We start from the raw sequence: 19,683 nt of genomic DNA on the forward strand, positions 1-19,683 counted from the left end.
ACGCATCTGGAGAGCACCCGTTTGGGTGGGCTGCAGCAACCTCTGCCTTTGCACCAAACTTCACTGCACCAGCTCTCTTTTCTAAGAAGGGCAGGATGCTGCTACCAGGCCTGCTCAGCTGAAAGGCCCCTTGACAAAGCAAAAATGACAGACAGGTAGCTGTACTTTGGGCACATCATGAGAAAGCAGGACTCACTGGAAAAGACAATCATGCTGGGGAAAGTCAAGGCAGAAAGGATGACGAAGACGCACCATGAGATGGATCAGTTCCATGAGTTTACAAGAGCTGAGCAGGGCTGTCAAGGGTCAGAAATTTTGGAGGGCCACCATAATTTGGAGAAAACTTGATGACACCTAACAATGTAAACCAACAGGCTACTTTGCAAGGGGAGGTCCCACTGGTATCACTTTGTGCACCCCCACTTCAGACTTTCATAAGTCTTACATTTGTGTAACAAAGCAAAATATGCAGGAAGGACGCAGTCCAATTGCTTGCTCAGAAGTAAATTCATGCAAGCCTTTAGCACCTGTCAGTGTCCAATGGCTTTGTACATCGCCAAAACATGATATACTATTTTATAGCAACAAAATGTGTTGCCATTTATTGCATGTTTAATTTTAAACATATTAGGCTACCTGTGTTTAGTGTTTTGTCGCTGTGCATTGATATTTACTAACTCATCTTAGGAATCTCTCACCGCAAAATGACTGACTTCCAACAAAGAACTAGAACATCTTCAGTATTCCACCTGGATTCATCCAAAGGAAAAGGGTCAGGCCTCATGTCTCCATTGATTCCTGCACCTAAAGCTGCCCCAGTTATCTCCCCCAAAAATACACCCCTATTGAAAGAGCAAGTTGGTGGTTCAGATCTCTTTGCAAAGCTCTCCCTGAGCTTTGCCCATGTCTCCGCTCCTGCTCTGTGACCTTATTTTTGACAAGAGCAGAATGAATGTTGTATTTGCAGTTGCTATTGTGAATCGCCAAGCACAGTCCGGAGCTTTGGCAGCGATGCTGCATATTTATCAAGACCAAGAAGGGAAGCAGATTTGGAAACTAACTAGGCCCTCAGGAAGCCAGCACTTCAAAGGCAAGATCCAAACCAGGATGAAAGCAAAGAGGTGCAGCTAAGAGAGGTGCTTAGTCATCTGCCTCTATTAAGGCGCAATCAACATGAACACATGTCAGCTGAAAAGACACCCCAGTCAAAATGACCGAGTTAATAATACACATATTTGTAAATCGAGGGTGCAGAATTTCAGACAACTCCAGTTCTGTGGTAGTCTATATGCTTAGAGAAATATATCGGTCAGAATTGTGACCAAGTGGGGTTGTTGTCCAGTTTGCTGCCCAGGTGCTAACTCTGGAACCTCAGTGCCCCTGCTTTAATTTTATTTTTTTATGATTCATTATCTTATAGCCAGATTTGGACTGGATAACCCCTCAAACAGAAGAAGTGATCAAACGGAGCCAGTGTGACATAATAGTGAAAACGTTGCACTGGAACATGCAAGGTGTGGTTTCTAGTCCCCGCTCAGCCATGAAACTCACTGGGTCAGTTTAGGCCTGGCATGAACCCTCAGCCTAACCTACCTTGCAGGGGGTAAGATAGGACGGGGGTTATATAAGCCACCTTGGGCTCCATGCTGGAAAAAAGGCTAAATATAAATATAAATAAAGGACTGTCCTCTTGGACAATATCTCATTTTTGAATATTCTACTTAAAAAGCTCTTTGATAGGGTTAATTGGTGTATTAGGAGGAAGCTTGAGAATATTATTCTTGTGGCTGGTATGTGTGTTTGAGTGTGTGTGTACTTTCAAGGGTTCTTTTTAATATCAGGGAACATTTAGTGATGTCTTTCCAGGCTACTCCCCTGCCAAATGAAGAAGAAGAATTACGTAAGCTGTCCCGACATTCTTGAAATTAAAAAGGAGGGGTGTAAGTATAATAAATAAATGCAGTAAATAAAATTCTACCATGCCACTGTTGCCGCATGCACAGACCACAGACCGTAGCCATCCAGTGATGCGCAGCTATGAACATGTAAAACAGCCCTGCATGTTTGGTGGCTGTTTGTGGTCCAGGTGCTGAGGAGAACGGTACTTGCACAGGCCTAAAGGAATTACCAAGTGCTCAGCAATGGGTGTTGGCACAGGAAGGCTTGTTCCTTGTGTGCAGCTCGAAAAGGTTGCCCATCTCCTCTCCCAGTTTTGTGAACTGCTCAGAGAGCTTCAGCTGTTGGGCGGTATAGAAATTAAATATTATGTAAATACACAAATAAAATTTTGCAGGCAGACAGCCAAAACAGCTGCTTTTTCAAGACTACTGTTACTGGTTTTCTTCTGAGAATGAAGAAAAAAGGCAATTGTATTGCCTTTCCATAGTAAATACCAGAAATGTGCACACACAGTTTCCTGCCATCTTGGTGCATAGAGAACCCATGGCTTTTACCTTCAGATCTCTGGTAAACAATCTGTTTGTCAACTTTTTATTGGAGTTAATTGCCTAGATAAGAGACTACCTGGGGACAAAAATTCCGAAACAAATTCTATTCTTTATTTGCACTCTTGATTTCTCCGTTATGCCTCATGGACGGAGTACAATAAACCCTTTGCCCGAGGCAGCTAAACCACGATTGAGAAAACAGAATTCAAATAATATACCATTTTATCTAGGAAGAGGATAGCCACCAGGCCATTTCAAAAGCAGTTTTATAGAGAAGAGTGCCTGTTGGACTTCAGCACAGCATCTGTAGGAAAAGATGTCTTAGAGCCCCTATTCTTTGTCTATTGAAGCAAGCCCCAGCTCAGTGCTGTACACGCTGCACATGATCCATCATCCCGTCTCTGGCATCACCAGTTTGTCAGTCTTAGCAAACAGGTGATGTGAACTGCACCAGGAAGGGGTAGGCAGCAAGTGTGGGGTTGTGGATAAGAGAGCTGCACTGGGATTCCTGGGGTTCGGGTTCTAGTTCCCCCCACCAGCCATGCAACTCACTGGGTGACTTTCAAATGGTCATGAACTCTCAGCTTAACCTACCTTACAGAGTCGTTGTAGTGAAGATAAAATCATTTATTATTTGTTCAACACTTTTGCATGCTGTCTCATAGCCACATGGCTCTCCAGGTGGTTTACATAATTTTTAAAAAACGGAGAGAAGGAGAACCTTGTAAGCCGCCTTGGGTTCCATGGCAGAGAAAGGCAGAGCAGGAGCAGGAGTAGTAGTAAAAGAAGGTTTTGATGAAGGTCTGCGCATGTTGTGAGCGGAGCTGGCTAGAGCCGGGGGTCAGACTAGATGGCCCAAGAAGCCCCTTCTGAGTCACTTGGTTTCTATGTTCTAAGTAAAGTCCACATGTGTGATAACAGACATTACAAAGAATGCCGGGCCACATGAGCATGTATTATTTATTTATTAGATTTATAACCCACTTCTTTTTTTAAAGGAACTCAAAGCAGCTTATATCCTCTCAGTTCTACCCCCGCAACAACTACCCTGCGAGGTAGGTAGGCATCCTGAGTGTTATAACTTAAGCTGCTTTATGTTTTTCAAATGTTCACAGTTACTGGAATGAGACAGTGCATGTCCCAACTCTTTCTGTTGTTTTATGCTCTCTGTGCTTCTGCTGGTCTCCAAAGGTGTGAGGTGGATCACTTTGTCTTATTCTTTTAAAAAATCCTAGCCATTATGTTAAGGCTTAGAAATAACAGTGTAGCATAGGAGTTGGAGTGCTGGCTGAGATCCAGGCTATCCAGGTTCAAGTCCCCACTCTGTCACAAACCTCACTGGGTGACTTTGGGCCAGTCACAGACTCTCAGCCCAACCCACCTCACAAGGTGGTTGTTGTGAGGATAAAATAGAAACAGAAACTGAGTGAGTCGGAAGGACGCTCCTGGGCCATCTAGTCTGACCCCCGGCTCCAGCCAGCTCTGCTCATGACATGTGGAGGAGGACTGTGGAAGCTTCTAATGACTCCTCTGATGTCTTAGTGGAGGACTGTGGAAGCCGCCTTGAGTTCCTTGAAGGAAAAAGGCAGAACAAACGTATAATAAATAAATCACAATCTTAAAGCAGAGGCAGGCAACCTTTAGCCCTCAACCTGCAAGCAGCCCCAGCTGAATGTTAAAAGCCCCCTACTAGGGAGGAGTTCAAACGTGTGGCAATAGCAAGGCATTCCTCCCATAGCAGGGCACCAGCCAGGAAGGAAAATGGGGAGAGAGTCAGGGTTTCACAGAGAGAGAAGGGGTCACTACACCCACGTTTAGCTCTGGGCACTTTCTTGACAGGCCAAACACAAGTTTGTGCTTTATATATTTCCTTAATGTCTCCTAAAAACAATGTATCTAAGAATGCTTTGAGTTCTGCCTTGAACTCCATTAAAGGAAGGCAGAAATAAATAGATTTATGTCAGGTCTCCAAGTCCAGTTGCTCGGTTCGGATGTTTGCTTCAAAAGGTCTGCTGATATCAGCGCTGGTATCCTGGGGAATATTCCTGCACAACTACCTTTGCGCTGCACTATGCAGTGCAGAATTAATTCCCAGTGAAGCAGCTGCCATTTGTCTATTTCTGTGCCGGTCGTTTACCTGCCAAATGCCACCTTCTGTTCCCAGTAAGCAGTTCCTTGCCGCAGGAATAGAACCAAATAACTTCCCGTGCACAGCTCGTCCTGAGCTGCTGCTCTGTACTTTTCCACCCTGCCCTACTCATCCTCCGTCATGATTGCGTTCTTGGCAAGAAGAAAAAGGCACAGAGATGGCCGGAATGCACAAGGCAAGACTGCGTGCCAGGGCCGCTGGAGCTCCCTCTCTTCTCTTCTGCCTGCTTTCACCTCTACAGAAGATCTCTGTGTTTGAGTAGGCACTGACAGAGACGGGTGGGGACTTGCAGGTACGTTGTTCCTTGGTCATGAATTGCCTTAAAGGGCAATACCCGACTCTTTAACTTGGGACCAGAAACAGACAGGGTATCAAGGCAGACTCATATTGTCCAGTATTGCGGCCATATTCTCAAATAACGGAGGTTTTGGAACTGTTTCCAAAGGCAGCCCCACATACAACACATTGCAGTCGTCCCACTGGGGGTCTGCTTGGTGGTGTTAGGGTTTAAGCCCACCCAGTTAGATAGAGCCCTGTTGGACAATTCCTGGGTTATTAGCACCACGCAGCAATGAATGAATGTGCTGCCTCTCAGGCGCTCATGGCTGCTACTTTAAGCGAACACCATGAGATCTGAACCCAGAACTCTGGGTTGTTTAGGGGTTAAACAGCCCAGAGTTAACCCAACTACAGACCACAGCTGGCTGGTGAGATAGCCCCTGAACAGCCAAACAAGGAACAGGGATGACAGGGCATTCCTGGGCTGCTGATTGAAAGCAGAAGCAACAAGCTCTCTGTCCTGACAATTCTGTGGTTAAACAACCCAGGGATTGTCTTTATTTTTGAAGCAAGTCACAATTATTCTCGTGTTATTTTTCATTTTCTGACATTTTGTAAAGATCTTGCTCAAATGTTGGGGAAATGCTAGGAAACCAGTTGTGTCCTGCTGGCTGACACAGCTTCTGCTATCTGCTAGATTTCCTGACTTCTCCATAAGGCACCAATGTCCCTTTCACATGTCACAGAGCTGCAAACCCAGGTTTGCCATGCACGAATACCACCTACAAAACTGTACTAATCAGCAAGAGCTAGTGTAGTGAGGTGGTTTGAGTGTTGGACTAGAGTTCAGGTGATCCAGGTTCTAATCAACACTCAGCCATGAAACTCACAGGGTGACTTGGGCCAGTTCCAGACTCCCAGCCTAACCTACCTCTCAGGGTGGTGGTTGTTGTGAGGATAAAATGGGGAGGAGGGGAACCATGTAAGGCACCTTGGGTTCCTTGCAAGAGGAAGCAAGGAAACATATAAATGTGACAATAATAGCAAGCCAATTTCTCTGTCTTTTACAAGACAAGCATTCCCAGTTCTCTGACACACATGCCTGTCCAAAATCATGTTTAAAATATATGCTTTCTGTACTTTTGCCAGCAAATGGGCAGAGTCCCACTGCCACTTCTCCAGTGTAAAATGCAAGGGGATTTCATGCAAGAAAGAGCAGTAGGCAGTGGGTGCTTAATGCATCCCTGGCATGTTTCCCTCCCTGCAGCTCTGACGCAGCTTCCACTGCCTGAGCTGGCTTCCCAAATACACCCAGGACTCCATGAGTAAAAGCAGCTGGGCTGGTTACAGCGGGAAAGAGGTGGGCAGAGGAGTGGTTCAGCTCTCGCCACCCGCATTGGTTCCTCGCTGTAAATCACATGTATCCCACCATTTTGCCCCAGAGAATTGCAGACGGCCGTTTCTAGATCTGTGTTTGAAAAGTGTAGGTGAGCGTCTGAAAGTGTAATATAAAGTAGCCTTGAGAACTTCAGTTATGCTACTTCATATGGCTATTTGTGCAAGGCAAGGGTACAGCTAGGCCTCAGTGGGCAAAGTTCGTGACTAAGAGCAATGTTTGCTTTACATCAAAGCCTTCAGAGTGAAAATGCTGGAAGGCTCAATTAGTACACATGTGTGGAAAGAGAGCTTAAATTTAGAAAACCAGACTAGCAAGCAACTCACACCAATGAAAGTCTCCATTTCCCTCTCTGCTGTTCTTTTTTAATTTAAGATAATGCCAGCCATTTGATGCTGCTAGGAATTTGCTTTGTGGTAGTTCTAGTAAATAACCTTTGATTATGAACATGCAAGGAGCCATTCTTATAAAACATTCATTGTTATGACCAGTGACTCAGTGCTGTATCTCTCATTTGAATTTTGTTTCTGCTTTTTGCAGAATCATCTGCATTCATCTTTTATATAGTGCTCTGGGCCTCTGGAATCCTTATTCATCTGTCTTAATGGCCCTGTGCGTTATTAAAAATGCATTTTTGCAGACGAAGCATTACAACTGAAAGAACGCAAAGACCACAGAGAGACTATTTAGCTTAGATGGGAGCTGATTCCAACACTCCCAGGTTAGGGAGTGAGACTCTGCTTTAGAATCCCCACCCATTTTATCTGAAGATAAAGACAAAAGATGCAGTGGAACGCTTGGATGGAAATAAATTGTGCCTGACTACCGACCAGTGGTAAAGTGAATTATTTTAGATCCTGGATTTAATGCTGGTAGGAACATAAGAAAGGCCACGGTGAATCAGACCAAGGTCCATCTAGCCCAGCACTCCATACACGCAGTGGCAAACCAGTATGATCCGTCAAGCCGGACGGGTGCAAGACCTCCTGCCCAAGCTCCTCAGCAATGGGTGTAGGCAGGCAGGCCACCCCTGGTGAAGCAGGGAGCACGTGGCCCGCAAGGCTAGTAGCCACAGAGAGCATCCCCCCTCATGAATCTGTCCCATTCCCTTTTAAAGCCATCCAGATTGGCCGCCATCACCACTTCCCATAGCAGCGAATTCCACAGTTTAACTATGTGCTGTGAAGAATGACTTCCTTTTATTTGTCCAAAGCCTCCCCCGAGTCAGCTTCATGGGATGACGCAGGTTTGGGAGTTATGGGAGAGGAATAAAAATGTCTCCCTCACTACCTTCTCCACCCCATGCATTATTTCAAACACTTCTATCATATCTCCCCTTCCTTGCCTTTTCTCCAAGCCAAACGGCTCCAGTCCTTTTCGGGGAACTGCTCCACCCCCTGATCATTTTTTCCCCCTTCTCTCTGGGTGGGCACCTTCAGCCATAAATCACACGCTTTTTCTTCCACGCCCACTTCCCCAAATTCCATGTCTTACAATTTCTTGTTTCCGAGCAGAACAAAACAAACTGCCTTGAAAAAAACACACACACACGATATTAAAATCAAAGCACTGTCATGACGACTACAACCCTCTGGTCAGTTATTTAGTGCTCTCTGGGGCTGCAAAATCCAGGACGCCACCCCTGCAGTCCCGTTCTAGCCACGCCACTGCCACTGAAGGCTCAGGGCTGACATCTGGGTGATCACCAGAGAAGATTGTGGTGTGTGTGTGTGGAGGGGTGAAAACAGGGAAGATGTGCTGTGCTAACGGCCACCCACGCATGCTGCATTCGGTGGCTGGATTTGCACAACATGGCCAGCCTCGTTGGGTTGCTTCTGCATCTGCTTATTTCCTGTGTTGTTTAACCCTTTCTACGTCCCACTTGAAAAATGGAGCTTCACTGGTGACAGCTGTCAAAGGTAACTAACTGCTGCAGTTAAATGCAGTTTTGTGTACTCCTGCATGTTTCCAAGGTGACCAGCTCCCAGGAACTCTCGTGTGAAAGTGCGGACACCCTTGAGACGCTTGAGGGTCTTGCCACAAAGGGGGTGAACAAGCCACCTCCTGCGTTTGGCGAGCTAGGGTTCCCTTTGATGATTTTTACATGGAGCCAAAGGGAAAAGCCAAATTACCTGCCCTTCTGTGGGGCGGTGCCCAGTGTGGGGTACCCGCTGGACCTTATCAACAGTTATCCCTCAGTGCATTGGCTACCTGAGCCTCCCCATCACACACCTATGCAACTGTGAGCATCTGCACTTGCGGGCAAAATGTGATCTTAACATATGCAAATATTTTATGAACATTGAGAGGGACAAAATATTTTTAGGAAACGTTCAGTGACTCTAGGCAGCTCCTCCAAGGTGCTGCTTGGAGGAAGTCAAGTGTCCATAGCTATCAAAGAGGGGATCATAAGCCCGGCTTCATAGCCACACTCTGCAAGCTGAAGGGGGAAATTAACAAGGAAAAATGACAGAGCACGCCTGAAATGTCTCACAGTTGTGGCAGGGAGAGAAGGGGCAGCTTGATCCTCTTGTGGGGTCCCATGGGATACCTGTGGGAGCACTGAAAGGGGGGGGTCAACAGCTTAAGGTGACTATAAAGTGGGTTGTTCACATGATAACTCGCCCACTGTTCTTGTCAGGGTAGATTAGCTAGATGCACGAAGGCAGCCAGTGAAGCTTCTTGTCCCCCTCCTTTATGTTGTAAAATGTGTGCTTTGGTGGGCTGAAAGAATGGATGAAGAGGCAGTTCCACAAGCTATCCGGCTTCTTTGGGGGTCCTTCTCCTGACCTACACGGAAGTCCTGACAATCGCTCAGAGGCCCCAGTCAATGTGGTAAAAGACAGACAGCTCTGCTTAATCCTGGAGCATCTTCTAGCCCCTCGTAAGCTTTGATTTATAACCTGCTTCAAGAAGAGGGCATGTGCCATCTCGTCCCTATTCTGCCCATACTCACCTAACTTGCCAGTGCTCAAAGGGCCAAACAGGAACCATCCCTAACAGCTTGCCAGCCACACCCCAAAGCAGGCACAGTCCCACAGGTTCCAGTCACACTGTGCAAACCAAAGTCTGTCAGCACATGTGGTCAAGTTAGCATTTCGTGTTGTGCCTGTCAAGTCAGCAGATTTAAACTCCTACAATCCTTGCTTTGGAAAGGGTATTTCCTAAGCCCCTTTAATGCACATGAAAGAGAGAACAAATACCATCTAGTCTCATGCCGATTAAGATTAATATTTAATATGTCATTATTAAAATAGGTGTGCCTCAAATGAGTGCTGCATTAGGAACCTGGCAAAAGGTAAGATGCCTGCATCCTTCGGGGAGTCTCACATCCTTCCTTGCATAACGAGGGCCAGCCACTCTTGATGTACATGGAATAACCAGTGTATACTGTGGTTGTGCTTCCTTGCCCTTCTCGGACAAAATGGTGATTATTATTATTATTATTATTATTATTATTATTATTATTATTATTATTACATTTCTATGCCGCCCCTTGCTGAAGCCTCGGGGTGGCTTACAACACAATAAAATACATTGAAATACAATAGAACATAATAAATTACCATTAAATACAAAAATACAAAAAATACACTGAGTTACAAACATAATAATATAAAATTAAAATTATCAGTATAAAATAAGTAAATAAATAATATAGGAGGAGAAAAGAGAAGGAAGAAGAAGTTGCCCTGGCCAGATCATATGTTTTAACAATTAAAATGATGTTTAAATAAAAAGGTCTTTACCTGGCGCCGAAAAACCAGTAACGACGGTACCAGAGGGAGGGTGCTAGGCTCACCTTAAAATAGCAGTGTGGGGTAATCTACCTTGATAACTCCTCTCTCATGCAGCCCCCTGTCTAGCTTTAATACAGCCTTCCCCAACCTGGTACCCTGTGGAGGTTTTGGACACTACTTCTGGCATTCCTGGCCACTGGATGTGGTGACTAGGGCAGATGGGACTTGAAATCCAGCCTGGAGAAGAATGTGGAGGGTACCTCTAGGAGGGCATCTGAAGATCTTAATTGGTGGGCAGACTCATAAGGGAGAAGGTGACCAATGAAATGCCTTGGCTGCAACAATCTAGGACTTCAGGGGTCAAGACCATCACCCTGAACCAAGCCAAGGCAGAGAAGATCTTTCGTAGCATAGTAAGATGTCAATAATAGGTGATGACCTATAAAGCTCTTAACGGCTTGGGTCCTGGTTACCTGAAGGCGCGCTTACGTCCATATATGCCTGCCCGTCCCTTGAGATCTGCGGGAGAGACCCTTCTCCGGGAACCCTCCGTGAAGGAAATTAGGAGGGTGAGTACTCGGAGGAGGGCTTTCTCTGCGGTGGCGCCCAATCTATGGAATGCGCTCCCCAGAGAGGTCCGCCTGGCGCCGTCGTTATTTGTTTTTCGGCGCCAGGCAAAGACCTTTTTATTCAAACGTTATTTTAATTGTTAATATTATTTATTCATTTTATTCTTTGGCCAGGGCGACTTAATTTATATTGTTAATTTATATTATTCTATCTTTATTTATTTATTTAAAACATTTCTATGCCGCCCCCATCGCAACAAAGCCTCGGGGCGGCTCACAACACTATCTTGAAGTTTATTTATGGTTGTGAGCCACCCCGAGGCTTCAGCGAATGGGGCGGCATAGAAGTCTCCTAAATAAGTAAGTAAGTAAGTAAGGCTCTGGATCCTCAGCTCCCAATGTGAGACTGCTGGCAACTAAGAGCTGTTTTCTCCACTCCTGGCGGTGTTCCTTGATAGCTTTCTTCTAGCTGACAAGCAAACAGACACGCCTGTTAAGGTAACACTGATAGCATCAGCTAATCCATTCTCACAGTACTGGGCGTGCCGGCATCAAGTCTTGGCTGTTGGGTCTTTCTCTTTGAAGGACAGCTCGGAAATACTTCGCTATTTCTTAATAATGCTAAAACAGGCTTCAGGCCAACTTGGGACATAAATTCATGGAAATCAACAAGACTAAGAAACTGAGGATTTATGCTCATACAATTTTTGTACATGTATGCATCAGCTGAGGACACAGCAAGCAGCCACCTGAACGAAGCTAAGCTTTTTTAGGTAGAACGCAGACCTAAGAATAGAATTGCACCACTGTATGCAAGTATACACCAATTCAGACTTAGCTAGTGCACCAGTAATTCCGGTACGGCTGCTTTTAGGAGAGCAACCAGGTCTCTGGAAGCAGGAATAAGGAGGAGTCTATCAAGAGGCTGGTTTGCTTTGACTACAAATGTTTCCTGCAGCCAGCAATAAGGGGACTTCTCTGTCCATCCACCTGCAGCAACACAATATGGGGGAGAGGCATATTGTGGTCAGCTGCATGGCTTTCTTTTTAATAGCATTCCAGGGGAGTGCAATTAAAGGATTTTTCAAGGAAGCAGAGGAGTCACTGCTGCCTGAAAGAAGACATTGCTGAGGAGCAGGGAGGCTCTGTGACCCCAAAGTACCTTTGTGATGTGAAATGGCTAATGCTGCTGGTACAAGACAAAGAGGAATATGTGCTGAAGCAAGCCAGAACTGGATTTGGCATTCCCGCCCTTCATGATGTAAGTCCTGTATTTTTAAAAAATGTGTAATCTGAAACTGGCCAACAGTATACAAAACATAATTTCCAGCAGAATATGCACACTGTGAGATTATACATTCCTTTAAACTAGTTCTCAGTGGAAAAACACAATCATCGAAATACACCTGTCAGAAAGTTGTGATTGGCTGTGCCTCTTGTCCAATATACAATCTATATTTAAGATTGCAAATTTAGGGTTACATAGCCTGTGAGTGCCAACCCCACCACTGGACTATGGGCTGCTTCAGTACGACAATCAAGAGGAGGAACGAGGAATCTGGGTAGGCCTGCTGTAGCACTGAAGCATGTTGTACTGTTGTTTTCTAAGAAAGTAGCAATGCCCGCCTCACATCTATCACTGTGGATTATCTGTTCAGCTGTATGAAAAGCTTGCCCAGAAAATGAATGTGAAGGCCACAGCAGACAATTAATAAAGTGCAGCAGATACAAGCGAAGGTTTCTGTGGATTGAACTTTGCCACTGAACCACCTTCTGTTCACTGCAAACCACAGGGTGTCTGAACCTGCAGATCACAATCCTTTCATTAACAGGGAAGAATACAGGCATCTGAGCTTAAAGCTGCATCCTGAGGGAGGACTAGTTGCATTAACAAGTGTAAAATCCATAGAAACCTATAGAACCTTCTCCACTCTTCAGCCTCTAGTTCTGTATCTATCTAGGTTAAGTTGCCAGACAGCAAGAATCTCTATTTTCTCTTATTAGGAAGGAAATGCCTGAAGGAACGTCTCCTTCCTCACACCCCTTAAGACCTGCAGGAGAGGCCCTGCTCCAGGAACCCTCCTTGAAGGAGGTAAAGAGGACATCTGCTCTGAGTAGGGCCTTCTCTGTGGTGGTGCCCAGATTGTGGAATGCACTCCCCAGAGAGGTTTATCTGGCACTGAGCCTGTATTCTTTTTGGCGCCAGGTGAAAACCTTTTTATTTGAACATCATTTTAAGAAATAGGGATTTTAGAGTGAACAGTTGCTTTTTTATGTGCTTTACTCATGTTTAACTCTGACTGTATTTTATTCTATTGATTGTATTTATCATTACTAGTTATTGTCTATGGTACTGATTGTTTTTACTATTTGTTGAAGATTTTAACCTTGTAAGCAGTCCTGAAACACTGCCATGAAGGACAGGTTAGAGATGTTTTACTAAATTAAATAAATTATTAGGCCTAATATAAAGCAAGTCACTTTTCAGGTAACTTCATTGGTTAGTTAAAGTGTGCAAGAACCTGTAATCTACAGTTCTACAAGTTCTCTCAGTAGAGCTACTTTTCTCTAAGATTATCAGCATACTATTTATCTTGCTTAAGAAGGACCTGCCTGCATGTTCTGAGGCCCTTAGAAATTCAATTGCCTGCTGCTTTCTAGAATAAGGTAAGAGACAGCCTGGCGGAAGGTTCCACCTGACTGGCATTCGGTTCACAGAACAGTCAGCTTTACTCCTTAGGATGCCCAGAAGGAAGGACTCCTGCATGGTTTAACACCAAAGTAATGTTGGTATGTAAGCAGCTTGTCTTGTGGTGCTCCTGCCAACATTTCTTGGTCTACAGTATATCTATATTAAAAGGTACAGGATTCCCATCAGTTTTTTGTACCTGCTAACCTATGTAAGGCTGTGAAAGTTGGACCATAAGGAAGGCTGAGCACTGAAGAATTGAGGCCTTTGAATTGTGGTGCTGGAGGAGACTCCTCCAAGTCCCTTGGACTGCAAGGCGATCAAACTGGTCAGTCCTAGAGGAGATCAACCCTGACTGCTCTTTAGAAGGCCAGATCCTGAAGATGAAACTCAAATACTTTGGCCACTGAATGAGAAGGAAGGAGTCCCTGGAGAAAAGTCTAATGCTGAGAACAATAGATGGCAAAAGAAGAAGGGGACGGCAGAGGATGAGGTGGCCGGATGAAGTCACTGGGGCAGTTGGCATGAGCTTGAGTGGACTCCAGGGGATGGTAGAGGACAGGAAGGCCAGGAGGAGTGTTGTCCATGGGGTCGCAATGGGTTGGACAAGACTTCACGACTAATAACAACCTATGTGTATCTATATGTAACTACAATAAATGAGAGATGTAAGGAATACCTGTGCTGGGTATGCATTAAGACTTTGATTTTAGCTGTGCAGCAAGCAAAAAAATATATTGGATCATGTTCAAAATGCCGAGACCCACATCACTTCCCCTAAAGTGTACATATGAGCACCCCTACTATTTTATTTCCATGTCACTCATCAAACTTCTATGCCCAGATGTTTGGGCAACTCTCGTCAGGCTGACAGCATTACATTAAGATACCTGGGTCAGTTCATACATTTCATCGAAGAATTGCATGCATGGAACATCCCAGCCAAACCTTGTCGAATTTCAGTTAAGTCATAATACTGTTTAAGGAGCTGCAGCAATGAAAAATATTTGTGATTTCTCCATATACTGACAACAAAGACCAGCTCAGCTCAAAGCACAGCAGTTATTAATATGTATTTTCAACACCATCCTATGAGAGCCAAAATATCTCTGCTTGACTACACTAAGCAGTTTTACATCCCCCACCCACCAGCACTTTGGAAGTATTATTTCATGGTAAGCAGAATTTCCCCCATGGTTATCTTCACAATAATATCCAATTTAGTTTTAGTCTTGCTGTTCCAGCACACTTTGTTCTAGGAGACAAAATACCCAAACTGGTCTGTTTTTTTCTGCTCCACCTCATTACTGCCCTGCTTTTATGCTTTTGTCAGCTGCTGAGCTGGTTAAACTACACAGCAAAATAATCAGCAAGACTCCCCCTGTTATTCTTACTAATTATGAGACTCATTTCCCTGGTTTCTGAGAGAATGTAACTCTTGTCTCCAAAGCCAGAAGCAGAATGAGAAGCATTAGTAGACACTGGATCAGATGGTGATCCTAAATTTTTAAGCTGTTTGAGACTTAGTTTTACTGATAATTAAATTAATGCAAGATTTAGTTGCAGTTAATTGATGAAAACAAGGATCTTTTTTCTGACAGGAGTCATATTTCTCTTACAGCGTATCAGATCACTTGCCCAGTACTGCCCATGACAGAAATGCAGTGACAGAAAGCTTTACCTAATTAATTTTACCAAGCAGCAATCTAAGATGAAAACATTTTAACACTACTCCATGCCCTTCTTAAGAGAGTCAGCAGAGACTGTTTGGTACAGCTTGACCGGCAAGTTCACCAAAAAGATATTTGCCAGTAACTGCCATCATTTCAGCAGCTTAAAGTACAAATGCATAATCTTGCTTTACTACAGAGTTCTTAATATAAGTTGAACCCACATTTGACACCACTCCCACCCCACAAAAAGCTCACTTAAAAAAGGAGAAAGGAAATTATGCTTTAATTAACTTTTATTACCAAAAATTCAAAATAACCAGACCAAACTCACAGAAAGTGAAACATTTTTTAAAGATATTTAACAACTCCATGTGCTCTTGAAATGTTTCCCCCTCTCAATTGTACCATTTAGGTGGATACTTAAAAAACAGTGAACATGAAACAAAAATCCACCAACAAGCATGGGTATCAGAATACTAAGACAAATGTTATTTGCAACAAACTTGAAGTTGGCTGTGCTTCCCTTGGGAAAGTAGAGAAAAAGTTAATGCTTCCTCCCACACCCTCCACAGGAAAGCCCCTCCAGCAATGGCACTGACTGAATTGAGAAAACAAAAGAGCAAGTAGCAAGTGCTCCCACAGTCCAGTCCAGGGCAGTTTAGTCCACTTCTTCAATGGTGGGTCCACCGCCTGGAGCACCAGCACCTGCAGCTCCAGCCCCCTGGTATAATTTGGCAATGATGGGGTTGCAAAGCTTCTCCAGCTCCTTCTGCTTGTGCTCAAACTCGTCCTTCTCAGCCATCTGGTTGCGATCGAGCCAGCTGATCACCTCCTGGCACTTCTCAAGCACCCTCTGCTTGTCTTGCTCACTGATCTTGCCTTTCAGCTTGTCATCTTCCACGGTCTGTTTGATGTTATAGGCATAGGACTCCAAGGCATTCTTGGCGACCACTCGCTCCCGGTTGGATTCATCTTCTGCCTTGTAACGCTCGGCTTCCTGCACCATACGATCAATGTCATCCTTGCTGAGGCGGCCCTTGTCATTAGTAATTGTGATCTTGTTCTCTTTGCCTGTGCTCTTGTCTACAGCTGTGACATTGAGGATGCCATTTGCATCAATGTCAAAAGTGACCTCAATCTGGGGCACACCACGGGGTGCCGGTGGGATACCTGTCAGGTCAAACTTTCCCAACAGGTTATTGTCCTTGGTCATGGCCCGCTCTCCTTCATACACCTGCACCAGCACACTGCTCTGGTTGTCGGAATAAGTAGTAAAAGTCTGTGTCTGCTTGGTGGGAATAGTGGTGTTGCGTTTGATCAAGGCAGTCATCACACCGCCAGCTGTTTCAATGCCCAGCGACAGCGGTGCTACATCAAGCAGCAGCAGGTCCTGCACATTCTCTGACTTGTCACCCATCAGGATTGCAGCCTGCACAGCAGCACCATAGGCCACAGCTTCATCAGGATTGATGCTTTTGTTGAGTTCTTTGCCATTAAAGAAGTCCTGCAGCAGTTTCTGGATCTTGGGGATACGGGTGGAACCCCCAACCAGCACAATCTCATTGATTTGTCCTTTGTCTAGCTTTGCATCCCGCAGGGCCTTCTCCACTGGCTCCAGTGTGCCACGGAAGAGGTCAGCATTGAGTTCTTCAAAGCGGGCACGGGTGATAGACGTGTAGAAGTCAATCCCATCAAACAGGGAGTCAATCTCAATGGAGGCCTGGGTCGAGGAGCTCAGGGTACGTTTGGCACGCTCACAAGCAGTACGGAGTCGCCGAACAGCCCTCTTGTTGCCCGCGATGTCACGCTTATGCTTGCGCTTGAATTCCTCCACAAAGTGGCTCACCATGCGGTTATCAAAGTCCTCACCACCCAGGTGAGTGTCGCCAGCTGTAGATTTCACCTCAAAGATGCCATCTTCAATGGTCAAGATGGAGACATCAAAGGTGCCACCCCCTAGGTCAAAAATGAGCACATTCTTCTCCCCAGCTCCGCTGCCTTTTTTATCCAAGCCATAGGCAATGGCTGCAGCAGTGGGCTCATTAATAATGCGCAGTACATTGAGGCCCGTGATGGTGCCTGCATCCTTGGTGGCTTGGCGCTGCGAATCATTGAAGTAGGCAGGCACAGTGATGACAGCACTCTGGACTTTACGGCCCAGGTAAGCCTCAGCAATTTCTTTCATCTTGGTCAAGACCATGGAGGAAATCTCCTCAGGGAAGAAGGTCTTGTTCTCCCCCTTGTACTCCACCTGTACTTTGGGCTTCCCACCTTCACTCACCACACGGAAGGGCCAGTGCTTCATGTCGGACTGCACCGTGGAGTCATCAAACTTGCGACCAATGAGGCGCTTGGCGTCGAAGATGGTGTTGTTGGGGTTCATAGCCACCTGGTTCTTGGCTGCGTCCCCGATGAGGCGCTCCGTGTCCGTGAAGGCCACATAGCTGGGAGTGGTGCGGTTGCCTTGGTCGTTGGCGATGATCTCCACCTTCCCATGCTGGAAAACTCCGACGCAGGAGTACGTGGTGCCCAAGTCAATGCCTATCGCAGGCGCTTTCCCCGACATGGCTGCAGCAATGCGGTCAGGATACCTGTCAGAACGTCCGCTCGTGTCAAATAAGCTCCGCTTCACTTCAAGAGACGCTCCTCTCGAATCTGAGGCGTGATCTGCCGTTGCGTCGCTCTCCGCTGGCTTTTATATCAGCGGCGCGCTCCCTTCTGGAACCTGCCAGAACCTGGCCGACCAATCACGTCACTCCTTACGGCACTCTGACCAATCGCCTTGGAATGTGCACTCCCCTTCTCCCCGGCTCAGCCAGAAGCTTCCAGAGGAGGCGTGCTCAGTCTAGAAGGATTGATATCAGTAGCAACCAATAGGAATTCGGAAGGCAGAAACTGGGGCCGCTCCCGAGACGCCTTCTGGGCGGCCGTTATGCAAAACAGCTCGGCGAAACCGGCAGGGCTTTGCTGAACTTTGAGGCTCGAGCGCCTTCTACTTGCTTCTAACGGCGCCCGGAATAGTTAAAGTGCGCTTGCGCATGCGCGTCCGTGGGGGAATGGGATGGAGGGGAGGAGAAGGGAGGGGGAAAGTGGTTGACTAATAAGAGGTTTATTAACGTGAAGTAAAAGCACTCTTGGGGAAGCGGGCGAAGATACGGCAAGCAGAACTTTATTTGAAGCCCCCTTTAGCCGCAACATCGTGTTTTAAGGCCACGCTCAGCGCTGACCCGTACGCAAGTTATTGTTAAAGACTGCCTCTGAGGACGCACAGAGTGCGTTTTCCCTCACGGCTCAATAAACGTTATTTTCTGAGGGGTAGAAGGTCCAGTCTGTTCCAACGAAAATAGGAAAGAGTCCGACAATTCGGCTAGTGGGGAGCGATAGACGTGGAATAAATAACATCCTGGTTTCTTGAAAACCTCACGAATTCATTTTGGCGTAAGCTTTTGTGGAGACTCCAGTCCAATGGTTAAGATTTTACTTTGTTGAGCGTTAGCGATCAGTAGTTCCAGTCTTTAGGTGCCCTGTTAAATCTCTACAGATGATTTTAATAAAGAGTAAAACACCGAGAAATGGATTTCTATGAATCCAATATCTGGAGATGGTTTTTTCCATTTAAAAGTTTCAAAAATTATAGTGTGCGTTTAAAAAAAGCAAAATTACCCCCAATAGTGCATTCAGTTGTTAAATTTAAAAATTTAATTTTTTAAATATAATTTATAAAAATCAGATATTACCATGGAGCATTATAAAGATTGTGCAAATTGTGTGGAAAAATGGACAGATGCTTTACTTTCCCTCAGAATACTTGAGTATTTCTCACAGTGAATTAACATTTATGAAATTCTTTGCCACAAAATGTGGTGAATTATTTAAGATTATTTTTAAAATGGGGAGGGTGGTGCCTAAAAATGGCAATTAGCCAGAATAGGTGGGCAATACAATTCTGATTTCAGATATTTTAGTCTGAGGGTCCTTCCATTACTTTATGTAACTAAAAATTCATTATTGAATTAAAAATAATTTACATATTTTTAGAACAGAAACATTAAAGGGCTTTTAAAGATAGACTTTCGCAGTATTTATTAAAATGCAGTTCATTCGTGAGTCACTTCTGACTGCTTCTCTCTATATGGGATATCAGTGTTTTCCCCAAGTATACAACATTACTTCTGGGCAAACAAGACCTTAACACTGGCATCTCTTTCCAGTGTTTCACCTGAGCATGAACAGAGTGCAATTTTATGAACAGAAACCAACCACATTGTCCTGGAGTATGAGGGTGCTGTGGTTTTTAAGCATGGTGAGCATGCAAGGCATGAGATTTTGAAATTAGAGATATTTGCACATGTCCCCCCCACCCCTGTAATACATATAAAGACAGAAGATAGCAGCCAGTGGTGTGGTGGTGACAAGAGATGGGCTAGAACTTGGGAGATCCAGGTTCTAAGTCTACCCTGAACCATGGAGATATTGGGGTGACTTTGGGCCAGTCAAAGACTTTTAGCCCAACATACCTCACAGGGTTGTTGTTACAAAGTTAAGACTGAGAGGAGGAGGAGAACTATGTAAGCCACTCTGAGTTCCATGGAAGGAAAAAAGGCAAGATATAACTAATAATAATAAATAAAACAAGTTCCAAAATTAATGAAGAATTAATTACAGGACACACTGAAAGGACAGTTACTAGTGGGGCTGGCAGTGAAACATTTAACGTCATGGAGCAACATGCAAATATAGG

At 45.1% G+C, this 19,683-nt stretch overlaps 1 protein-coding gene and 1 long non-coding RNA gene across 2 annotated transcripts; one reads left to right on the forward strand and one right to left on the reverse strand.

Annotated features, from left to right (window-relative positions):
• The first annotated feature begins 4,736 nt into the window (after positions 1-4,736).
• Positions 4,737-7,100, forward strand: LOC123026233. The gene is made up of 2 exons (XR_006415259.1): positions 4,737-4,888; positions 6,812-7,100. It is a non-coding gene; the product is annotated as an uncharacterized LOC123026233 (long non-coding RNA).
• Positions 7,101-15,217: 8,117 nt separating this feature from the next.
• On the reverse strand, positions 15,218-17,620 carry HSPA2 (heat shock protein family A (Hsp70) member 2). The gene has a single exon (XM_044436662.1). The coding sequence runs from the start codon at positions 17,506-17,508 to the stop codon at positions 15,601-15,603; it is 1,908 nt and encodes a 635-aa protein (XP_044292597.1). The 5' UTR covers positions 17,509-17,620; the 3' UTR covers positions 15,218-15,600.
• Between the last annotated feature and the right edge of the window lie 2,063 nt (positions 17,621-19,683).

Source organism: Varanus komodoensis, unplaced genomic scaffold (assembly GCF_004798865.1).
Source record: "Varanus komodoensis strain SLA01 unplaced genomic scaffold, ASM479886v1 scaffold3, whole genome shotgun sequence".
Taxonomy (NCBI): domain Eukaryota; kingdom Metazoa; phylum Chordata; class Lepidosauria; order Squamata; family Varanidae; genus Varanus; species Varanus komodoensis.